The sequence below is a fragment of the Thunnus albacares genome, chromosome 20 (genome assembly GCF_914725855.1).
Source record: "Thunnus albacares chromosome 20, fThuAlb1.1, whole genome shotgun sequence".
Classification (NCBI taxonomy): Eukaryota; Metazoa; Chordata; class Actinopteri; order Scombriformes; family Scombridae; genus Thunnus; species Thunnus albacares.
The window spans coordinates 28,188,628-28,200,402 of NC_058125.1; the positions used below are offsets into that span (position 1 = coordinate 28,188,628).

The following is an 11,775-nucleotide window of genomic DNA, read 5'->3' on the forward strand; positions in this document are numbered from 1 at the left end:
TCGTTATTGTGAGAGAACAATCTCATAATTACCAGAAGAGATCTTGTAATTAAGATAAGACCTCCATGTCTGTTTCCTCGGGGAATGCAAACAAACAAACAAACAAACAAACAAACAAACAAACAAACAAACACACAAACAAAGAAACAAAGAAACAAACATTTTGTTCATTTGAAGCGTTCCACGCTTTTATTTTGAAAGTAAACGACAGAAGTATTTTTGTTCTGGCTTTTATTTTGGAATATTTAAACGGAAGCTGTTTGTGTATTCACCGGAAGTGACGCATGTTTCTGGTTTTGAAGCTACATGAAAAATAATAGATGTGTTCTATCGATGTCCTGATCGATATTAGTGAGTATTGATATTAGTACTAGTTGTAGTTTTATGACAAATGATCGATTTGAAAACTGTGACGCGCTGAGCGACAGACGGGTCAAAGGTCACGTGAACCCGGAACATCAACAAAGCAAACAAAGGCGGGAGAAACATCCGGAGCTCCGCCGACATGTTCTCCGTTTCTCTGCCCAGAAACAGCGTCCTGACGGCGGCTCTCAGCCTGCTGCTGACCCGCCTGTCCTGCTCCTCTCTGTCGGTCCAGGACGTCCCGCACATCGCCTCTTACTTCGGGACCAAGACCCGGTACGAGGAGGTGAACCCGCACCTGCTGCGGGACGCCTTGTCTGTCAATAAATCCGTGTTAAAGCCCCCGGACACGGAGCGCTGCTCCCCGGTGCACCTGACCGCCGTCATCAGGCACGGCAGCCGGTACCCGACCGTCAAAAACATCCGCAGGATCCACAAACTGAGCGAGCTGGTGCGGAGGGAGGCTAGAGGGGGCTCCGCAGGTACCGGGTTTACCGGGGGGTCCGGGGGGTCCGGGGGGTCCGGGGCCTGGCTGCGGGACATCCAGAGCCGCTGGGAGATGTGGTTCACCGAGGACATGGACGGTGAGGACGCAAAACACGAGGGGAAATATTCCACATGGCTATGAATATTATATGTTATCCTCCTCTTCCTCTTCCTCCTCCTCCTCCTCCTCTCCCTCCTCCTCTTCCTCTCCCTCCTCCTCTTCCTCTCCCTCCTCTCCTCTCCCTCCTCCTCTTCCTCTCCCTCCTCCTCTTCCTCCTTCCTCCTCTCCCTCCTTCCTCCTCCTCCTCCCCCTCCTCCTCCTCCTCTCCCTCCCTCCTTCTCCTCCTCTCCCTCCTCCTCCTCTTCCTCCTCCTCCTCCTCCTCTCCCTCCTCCTCTTCCTCTCCTCCTCTTCCTCTCCCTCCTCCTCCTCCTCTTCCTCTCCCTCCTCCTCTTCCTCTCCTCCTCCTCCTCCTCTCCCTCCTTCCTCCTCCTCCCCTCCCTCCTCCTCTCCTTCCTCCTCTTCCTCTCCCTCCTCCTCTTCCTCTCCTCCTCTTCCTCTCCTCCTCTTCCTCTCCTCCTCCTCTCCTTCCTCCTCTTCCTCTCCTCCTCTTCCTCTCCTCCTCTTCCTCTCCTCCTCTTCCTCTCCCTCCTCTTCCTCTCCTCCTCTTCCTCTCCTTCCTCTTCCTCTCCTCCTACTTCCTTTTCTTCCTCTCCTCCTCCTCTCCTTCCTCCTCTTCCTCTCCCTCCTCTTCCTCTCCTCCTCCTCTCTCTCCTTCCTCCTCCTCCTCTCCCTCCTCCTCTTCCTCTCCTCCTCCTCTCCTTCCTCCTCTTCCTCTCCCTCCTCCTCTTCCTCTCCTCCTCTTCCTCTCCTCCTCTTCCTCTCCTCCTCCTCTCCTTCCTCCTCTTCCTCTCCTCCTCTTCCTCTCCTCCTCCTCTCCTTCCTCCTCTTCCTCTCCCTCCTCTTCCTCTCCTCCTCCTCTTCCTCTCCTTCCTCCTCCTCCTCTTCCTCTTCCTCTCCTCCTCCTCCTCTCCCTCCTCCTCTTCCTCTCCCTCCTCCTCTTCCTCTCCCTCCTCTCCTCTCCCTCCTCCTCTTCCTCTCCCTCCTCCTCTTCCTCTCCCTCCTCTCCTCTCCCTCCTCCTCTTCCTCTCCCTCCTCCTCTTCCTCCTTCCTCCTCTCCCTCCTTCCTCCTCCTCCTCCCCCTCCTCCTCCTCCTCTCCCTCCCTCCTTCTCCTCCTCTCCCTCCTCCTCCTCTTCCTCCTCCTCCTCCTCCTCTCCCTCCTCCTCTTCCTCTCCTCCTCTTCCTCTCCCTCCTCCTCCTCCTCTTCCTCTCCCTCCTCCTCTTCCTCTCCTCCTCCTCCTCCTCTCCCTCCTTCCTCCTCCTCCCCTCCCTCCTCCTCTCCTTCCTCCTCTTCCTCTCCCTCCTCCTCTTCCTCTCCTCCTCTTCCTCTCCTCCTCTTCCTCTCCTCCTCCTCTCCTTCCTCCTCTTCCTCTCCTCCTCTTCCTCTCCTCCTCCTCTCCTTCCTCCTCTTCCTCTCCCTCCTCTTCCTCTCCTCCTCTTCCTCTCCTTCCTCCTCCTCCTCTCCCTCCTCCTCTTCCTCTCCTCCTCCTCTCCTTCCTCCTCTTCCTCTCCCTCCTCTTCCTCTCCTCCTCCTCTCTCTCCTTCCTCCTCCTCCTCTCCCTCCTCCTCTTCCTCTCCTCCTCCTCTCCTTCCTCCTCTTCCTCTCCCTCCTCCTCTTCCTCTCCTCCTCTTCCTCTCCTCCTCTTCCTCTCCTCCTCCTCTCCTTCCTCCTCTTCCTCTCCTCCTCTTCCTCTCCTCCTCCTCTCCTTCCTCCTCTTCCTCTCCCTCCTCTTCCTCTCCTCCTCCTCTTCCTCTCCTTCCTCCTCCTCCTCTTCCTCTTCCTCTCCTCCTCCTCCTCTCCCTCCTCCTCCTTCCTCCTCCTCCTCTCCCTCCTCCTCCTTCCTCCTCCTCCTCTCCCTCCTCCTCTTCCTCTCCCTCCTCCTCCTCTCCCTCCTCCTCCTCCTCTCCTCCTTCCTCCTCCTCCTCTCCCTCCTCCTCTCCTCCTTCCTCCTCCTCCTCTCCCTCCTCCTCCTCTCCCTCCTCCTCCTTCCTCCTCCCTCCTCCTCCTCCTCCTCCTCCTCCTCCTCCTCCTCAGGTCAGCTGGTGGAGAAGGGCAGAGATGACCTCCGTCAGCTGGCGAGGCGTCTGTCCGCCTTGTTCCCGTCTCTGCTGTCAGAGGAGAACGTGAGGAAGAGGAGGATCAGCTTCCTGAGCAGCTCGAAGCATCGCTGTGTGAGCAGCGTGGAGGCGTTTCAGGAGGGTCTGCAGCAGCACTGGGGACGCCACGGTGAGATTCTACACGCCCGAACACGCCTGAACACGCCCGAACACGCCTGAACACGCCCGAACACGCCTGAACACGCCCGAACACGCCTGACTTCTGTCTGTCTTGTTGGTTCTGTTTTACCCAGCATGCATTGTGCTTCTCTCCATGGCTGTATTCTGAATCAGTATGATGTCACTACTGGTTGAGGAAACGGAGCGAGGCAGCAGGTCATGTGATCTCTCTCTCTCTCTCTCTCTCTCTCTCTCTCTCTCTCACAGAGGTGCACTACAGCCACGAGTTGGATGACCATCTGATGCGTTTCTTTGAGCGTTGCCGCGGTTACGTGGAGGGCGTGGAGAACAACCGCACGGCGCTGGCAGAGGTGGAGAAATTCAAACACGGCGAGGAGATGGAGAGAGTGAGGAGGAGGATGTCCGAGAGGCTGGGCCTTCCTCATCACCGCCTCACACCAGGTCACATGCACGCACTGTTGCCATAGCAACACCACCAGCTTTAGGGATGTCAATAATCGATCATCAATTCACTGGCGTCAATAATTAAATTCGTTTTTATTTGACATTAAATCTCACTCAAATACAAAAAGTCCAAACTTATTACCGGCTGACGTCAACGAGCCGATAAACGATGACGAGTTTTGTCCCTCCGTGTGTCCTGTAGATCTGGTGGAAGCGGCGTTCTTCTTGTGTTCCTACGAGCTGTCTATCAAGTCTCTTCACTCTCCGTGGTGCTTCCTGTTTGACGAGAGCGACGCCAAGGTCAAAGCAGCAGAACTTTAACCCTTTAACCCGCCGACGGAGCGTTTCGGTGTATTTACCCGCCGTCTCTCTCCGCAGGTGTTGGAGTACAAGTCGGACCTGAAGCAGTACTGGAAGCGTTCTCATGGTCATGTGATCAGCAGTCTGTCCAGCTGTCCTCTCTTCCATCACGTCTTCAGGACGCTCGACAAGGCCGGACGCCCCCGCAGGTCGGTGACATCATCAGACGTTACCGAGCACAGACAGACTCGTCTGTAATCACAGATTCATTTTTCAATCGTTAAGCTGCTGTCAGCGAATCGCTGCACTTCCTGCAGATGTTTCACAATAAAAGTCTTCCAGGCAGCTGATTGGTCGCTGCTTTATTCAAAGTTTATTAATAGTAAACGTGTCGCGTGTCCAAACTCACCTGATTGGACACTGAACTCACAACGATGCAGGTAACAGACAGAGTAACAGACACACAGAGTAACAGACACACAGAGTAACAGACAGAGTAACAGACAGAGTAACAGACAGAGTAACAGACACACAGAGTAACAGACAGTAACAGACAGAGTAACAGACACACAGATTAACAGACAGAGTAACAGACAGAGTAACAGACACACAGAGTAACAGACAGTAACAGACAGAGTAACAGACACAGATTAACAGACAGAGTAACAGAGTAACAGACACACAGTAACAGACAGAGTAACAGACAGAGTAACAGACACACAGATTAACAGACAGAGTAACAGAGTAACAGACACACAGTAACAGACAGAGTAACAGACAGAGTAACAGACACACAGAGTAACAGACAGAGTAACAGACAAACAGACACACAGAGTAACAGACAGTAACAGACAGAGTAACAGACAGTAACAGACAGTAACAGACAGAGTAACAGACAGAGTAACAGACACACAGAGTAACAGACAGAGTAACAGACACACAGAGTAACAGACAGTAACAGACACACAGAGTAACAGACACACAGAGTAACAGACACAGATTAACAGACAGAGTAACAGAGTAACAGACACACAGTAACAGACAGAGTAACAGACAGAGTAACAGACACACAGAGTAACAGACAGAGTAACAGACAAACAGACACACAGAGTAACAGACAGAGTAACAGACAGAGTAACAGACAGAGTAACAGACACACAGAGTAACAGACAGAGTAACAGACAGACAGAGTAACAGACAGAGTAACAGACACAGATTAACAGACAGAGTAACAGACAGAGTAACAGACAGAGTAACAGACAGTAACAGACAGTAACAGACAGAGTAACAGACACAGATTAACAGACAGAGTAACAGACAGTAACAGACAGAGTAACAGACAGTAACAGACAGAGTAACAGACACACAGAGTAACAGACAGTAACAGACAGTAACAGACAGAGTAACAGACAGTAACAGACAGAGTAACAGACAGTAACAGAGTAACAGACAGAGTAACAGACAGAGTAACAGACAGAGTAACAGACAGTAACAGACAAACAGACAGAGTAACAGACACACAGAGTAACAGACAGTAACAGACAGTAACAGACAGAGTAACAGACAGTAACAGACAGAGTAACAGACAGAGTAACAGACAGAGTAACAGACAGTAACAGAGTAACAGACAGAGTAACAGACAGAGTAACAGACAGAGTAACAGACACACAGAGTAACAGGCAGAGTAACAGACAGAGTAACAGACACACAGAGTAACAGACAGAGTAACAGACACACAGAGTAACAGACAGTAACAGACAGAGTAACAGACACAGATTAACAGACAGAGTAACAGACAGTAACAGACAGAGTAACAGACAGAGTAACAGACACACAGAGTAACAGACAGTAACAGACAGAGTAACAGACAGTAACAGACAGAGTAACAGACAGTAACAGAGTAACAGATAGAGTAACAGACAGTAACAGACACACACAGTAACAGACAGTAACAGACAGAGTAACAGACAGAGTAACAGACAGAGTAACAGAGTAACAGACAGTAACAGACAGAGTAACAGACAGTAACAGAGTAACAGACAGAGTAACAGACAGAGTAACAGACAGTAACAGAGTAACAGACAGAGTAACAGACAGAGTAACAGACAGAGTAACAGACAGAGTAACAGACAGTAACACAGTAACAGAGAGTAACAGAGTAACAGACAGTAACAGACAGTAACAGACAGTAACAGACAGTAACAGACAGAGTAACAGACAGAGTAACAGACAGTAACAGAGTAACAGACAGTAACAGACAGAGTAACAGACAGTAACAGAGTAACATACAGAGTAACAGACAGAGTAACAGACAGTAACAGAGTAACAGACAGTAACAGAGTAACAGACAGAGTAACAGACAGAGTAACAGACAGTAACAGACAGAGTAACAGACAGAGTAACAGACAGAGTAACAGACAGAGTAACAGACACACAGAGTAACAGACAGAGTAACAGACAGAGTAACAGACACACAGAGTAACAGACAGTAACAGACAGAGTAACAGACACACAGATTAACAGACAGAGTAACAGACAGAGTAACAGACACACAGAGTAACAGACAGAGTAACAGACAGAGTAACAGACACACAGATTAACAGACAGAGTAACAGACAGAGTAACAGACACACAGATTAACAGACAGAGTAACAGACAGAGTAACAGACAGAGTAACAGACACACAGAGTAACAGACAGTAACAGACAGAGTAACAGACACACAGATTAACAGACAGAGTAACAGAGTAACAGACACACAGTAACAGACAGAGTAACAGACAGAGTAACAGACACACAGATTAACAGACAGAGTAACAGAGTAACAGACACACAGTAACAGACAGAGTAACAGACAGAGTAACAGACACACAGAGTAACAGACAGAGTAACAGACAGACACACAGAGTAACAGACAGTAACAGACAGAGTAACAGACAGTAACAGACAGAGTAACAGACAGAGTAACAGACACACAGAGTAACAGACAGAGTAACAGACACACAGAGTAACAGACAGTAACAGACAGAGTAACAGACACACAGAGTAACAGACACACAGAGTAACAGACACAGATTAACAGACAGAGTAACAGAGTAACAGACACACAGTAACAGACAGAGTAACAGACAGAGTAACAGACACACAGAGTAACAGACAGAGTAACAGACAAACAGACACACAGAGTAACAGACAGAGTAACAGACAGAGTAACAGACAGAGTAACAGACACACAGAGTAACAGACAGAGTAACAGACAGAGTAACAGACACAGATTAACAGACAGAGTAACAGACAGAGTAACAGACAGTAACAGACAGTAACAGACAGAGTAACAGACACAGATTAACAGACAGAGTAACAGACAGTAACAGACAGAGTAACAGACAGTAACAGACAGAGTAACAGACACACAGAGTAACAGACAGTAACAGACAGTAACAGACAGAGTAACAGACAGTAACAGACAGAGTAACAGACAGTAACAGAGTAACAGACAGAGTAACAGACAGTAACAGACACACACAGTAACAGACAGTAACAGACAGAGTAACAGACAGAGTAACAGACAGAGTAACAGACAGTAACAGAGTAACAGACAGTAACAGACAGAGTAACAGACAGAGTAACAGACAGAGTAACAGACAGAGTAACAGACAGTAACAGAGTAACAGACAGAGTAACAGACAGAGTAACAGACAGAGTAACAGACAGTAACAGACAGAGTAACAGACAGAGTAACAGACAGAGTAACAGACAGTAACACAGTAACAGACAGAGTAACAGACAGTAACAGACAGTAACAGACAGAGTAACAGACAGAGTAACAGAGTAACAGAGTAACAGACAGTAACAGACAGAGTAACAGACAGTAACAGAGTAACATACAGAGTAACAGACAGAGTAACAGACAGAGTAACAGACAGTAACAGAGTAACAGACAGTAACAGAGTAACAGACAGAGTAACAGAGTAACAGACAGAGTAACAGACAGAGTAACAGACAGTAACACAGTAACAGACAGAGTAACAGACAGAGTAACAGACAGAGTAACAGACAGAGCAACAGACAGAGCAACAGACAGTAACAGAGTAACAGACAGTAACAGACAGAGTAACAGACAGTAACAGAGTAACAGACAGAGTAACAGACAGAGTAACAGACAGTAACAGACAGAGTAACAGACAGAGTAACAGACAGTAACACAGTAACAGACAGAGTAACAGACAGAGTAACAGACAGTAACACAGTAACAGACAGAGTAACAGACAGAGTAACAGACAGTAACAGAGTAACAGACAGTAACAGACAGAGTAACAGACAGTAACACAGTAACAGACAGAGTAACAGACAGAGTAACAGACAGTAACAGAGTAACAGACAGAGTAACAGACAGAGTAACAGACACACAGAGTAACAGACAGTAACAGACAGAGTAACAGACACAGATTAACAGACAGAGTAACAGACAGAGTAACAGACAGTAACAGACAGTAACAGACAGAGTAACAGACACAGATTAACAGACAGAGTAACAGACAGTAACAGACAGAGTAACAGACAGTAACAGACAGTAACAGACAGAGTAACAGACAGTAACAGACAGAGTAACAGACAGTAACAGAGTAACAGACAGAGTAACAGACAGAGTAACAGACACACAGAGTAACAGACACAGAGTAACAGACAGAGTAACAGACACACAGAGTAACAGACAGAGTAACAGACAGTAGCAGACAGATTAACAGACAGAGTAACAGACACACAGAGTAACAGACAGTAACAGACAGAGTAACAGACACAGATTAACAGACAGAGTAACAGACAGAGTAACAGACAGTAACAGACAGATTAACAGACAGAGTAACAGACACACAGAGTAACAGACAGTAACAGACAGTAACAGACAGAGTAACAGACAGTAACAGAGTAACAGACAGAGTAACAGACAGAGTAACAGACAGAGTAACAGACAGTAACAGACAAACAGACAGAGTAACAGACACACAGAGTAACAGACAGTAACAGACAGTAACAGACAGAGTAACAGACAGTAACATACAGAGTAACAGACAGAGTAACAGACAGTAACAGACAGAGTAACAGACAGTAACAGAGTAACAGACAGAGTAACAGACAGAGTAACAGACACACAGAGTAACAGACACAGAGTAACAGACAGAGTAACAGACACACAGAGTAACAGACAGAGTAACAGACACACAGAGTAACAGACAGTAACAGACAGAGTAACAGACACAGATTAACAGACAGAGTAACAGACAGAGTAACAGACAGTAACAGAGTAACAGACAGAGTAACAGACAGTAACAGACAGAGTAACAGACAGAGTAACAGACATTCCCTCCGTCAGTAGGTCGATACTCAGCTGGAAAACGCAGCAGTTTGTGGTTTTGGGAAACTGAGACATTGTGAGACGTCTCTACTTTTTTCCATCTCGGCTGTTTTAGTGTTTAAATGGTTTTCGACATGTTTTCTAAATGACTGAAACGAGTCGTTTCAAACCTTTAACCTGCCGTAAACTCTCCTCACGCTGATGTGAAGGTTTGTTGTCGTCCGTCAGGTCCAGCGAGGCGTCGCCTGAACCCGCCTCCGTCCTGGTGGGCCACGCTGAGACGCTCCTCCCCCTCCTCTCCCTGCTAGGACTCTACAAGGACAAGACTCCGCCCACCGCCGACAACTACAGCACACAGCACGGTACGAAGCCCCGCCCCCATCCTGAGGTTCAATCGGATAATGATAAGTCAGCCAATAGGAAGAGAGTATAGAAGTGAGGCCTGATGTCACCGGCTCAGTGTTTCCAGGTTTAAAGGTATCGTGTAAGAACTGACCCCCCCAAAACCCCCAAAACCCCCAAAACCTGCATCACAGAGATGAGTTACAACATAACTCTCAGTTCAACTAATATATAAACTATTATAATTAATATATTCTAGCTGTCGCTGAGCATCATGTCTCGTTAGTTGCTGCCGTTTTACAACACGCTAAACTGACCACATGTTGGAATCTACATGTTTCTCACCTGATGATGTATTAAAACTTAATAAAGTGACGTATTAACAGTCCTACAGAGAAAAGTTCAGCAGCATTCAGCCCGACTCCACCATCACTTCTTCTTCTTCGTCTCATGTTGGACTGACGGTGACTCTCCGTCGCCTCTGTGGTGTAAAGTGGTATTACGAGACAGCGCAGGCCGCAGCTAGCTGGTTAGCATGCTAACTTCAGTAGCACATTCAGGTCTTTGACAGAACGTCAGAACTGTTGTTTCTTCACATCCTGTTGATGATTTTAGTTAATTTTTAAATTTAAACTGTTATTTTTTACACATTATAACTTTAACGTGTCCCGTCGCGTCTCGCAGGTCGAAGTTTCCGGACCAGTGAGATTGTCCCGTACGCCGCCAACCTGCTGTTCGTCCTGTACGACTGCCAGCGAGGTCCGCGGCTGCAGCTGCTCGTCAACGAGTCTCCGGTTCGATTCCCGGGGCTGGAGGCGGAGGACGCGCCGCTGTACCGAGACGTCCGGGCAACGTACCGCCACCTGCTGGACGGCTGCGACTTCCACAGAGAGTGTGAGGGGAGACCGAGCGGCCGAGGACCCAACACCGAACTCTGATCTGGAAACCAGTAAAAACACTGGATCCGTCTTCTGCCACAGCCTTAATCAATATATTGATCTGTGAATATGGGAATCAGTTCAGCTCAAATGTTCTCGTCACGTTTAAATTATTTTTTACTTCAATCAAACAGATTAAGAAGCTCTGAGAGAAGAGTTAAACACTGGTCCGACAAGCCCCTCCCCCAGGCGGCGGCTGTCCAATCACAGCTCGGCAACAGGAACACAGCCCCTCCCCCAGGCGGCGGCTGTCCAATCACAGCTCGGCAACAGCTGCGGTCGATCAAAGACTTCACGAAACCAAAAACACAAAGTCTGAAGTTTTCTCTTGTAAAGTTTTTATTCTCTGAGTAAAAACATCTTAAATCTGATTATTTATTTTGGGAACATTTGTGTTTATTAGTTTTTGTTGTGTTTTGAACGTGTTGTGTGTCTGTCAGAACGTTATTGATCATCAGTAATCAGAATCAAACACGTCTGTTTCTGTGATCAGATGATTCATGTCAACGTGCGATGAGACTTCATCATCAGTTCATTTTATGATATTATGATATTTATATATTTAGTCATCGATCAGTTTCGGGAAAATGTTTTAGTTTTAAAACATAAAGATGTTAAAAACAAACCTGTGAGACGCTGAAACGCAGCGAACGTCTGAATCTGTTCAGTACGAAGCGTTTTTACAGGGATTGTGTTTATTTGAGGGACGACAGGGTTCATTGATCTTTATTTATTCTCTGGACCAATCAGCAGCCTCGGTGCTGCTGTGGAGCTTTCAGCAGATTCACTGAGCTTCTTCCGCTGCAGGTTTATGTGTGAACGGGCTCTGAGAGAATCCACATCAGGTTTATTTAATTAGTTTAGACTTAAAGTGCCAAAATCAGCCTTTGATGTGCGGACGGTTTCCTGCTCTGAGACGCTTTGATTTATTCCACAAAGATGTTTTTATCTGAAAGTTTAATAAAGATTTTCACCGTTTTAAACTGATCAGTCTTCTGTCTTTGATTCAAAGTAGAAACCAGTTTAACTTGATTCTGTGAAATATTACAGAATAATCATCCATTTACAAGAAAAACTTCATATTTGTTCTCAAATAGTCTGAAAATAATTTATTCTCATTAAAAACAGATTTTATTCTGTAATTTAACTTTTAGCTGTAAAATTACAACAAATACATGAAATAATCTGA

General features: G+C 47.1%; 1 protein-coding gene across 1 annotated transcript; it reads left to right on the forward strand.

The window, feature by feature from the left end:
• Positions 1-232: 232 nt before the first annotated feature.
• minpp1b (multiple inositol-polyphosphate phosphatase 1b) lies at positions 233-11,573 on the forward strand. Its single transcript, XM_044338438.1, has 7 exons — positions 233-947; positions 3,005-3,196; positions 3,454-3,648; positions 3,854-3,951; positions 4,030-4,160; positions 9,535-9,668; positions 10,333-11,573. Exons 1-7 carry the CDS (start codon positions 506-508, stop codon positions 10,584-10,586), a joined length of 1,446 nt encoding a protein of 481 aa, XP_044194373.1. The 5' UTR covers positions 233-505; the 3' UTR covers positions 10,587-11,573.
• The last annotated feature ends 202 nt before the right edge of the window (positions 11,574-11,775 follow it).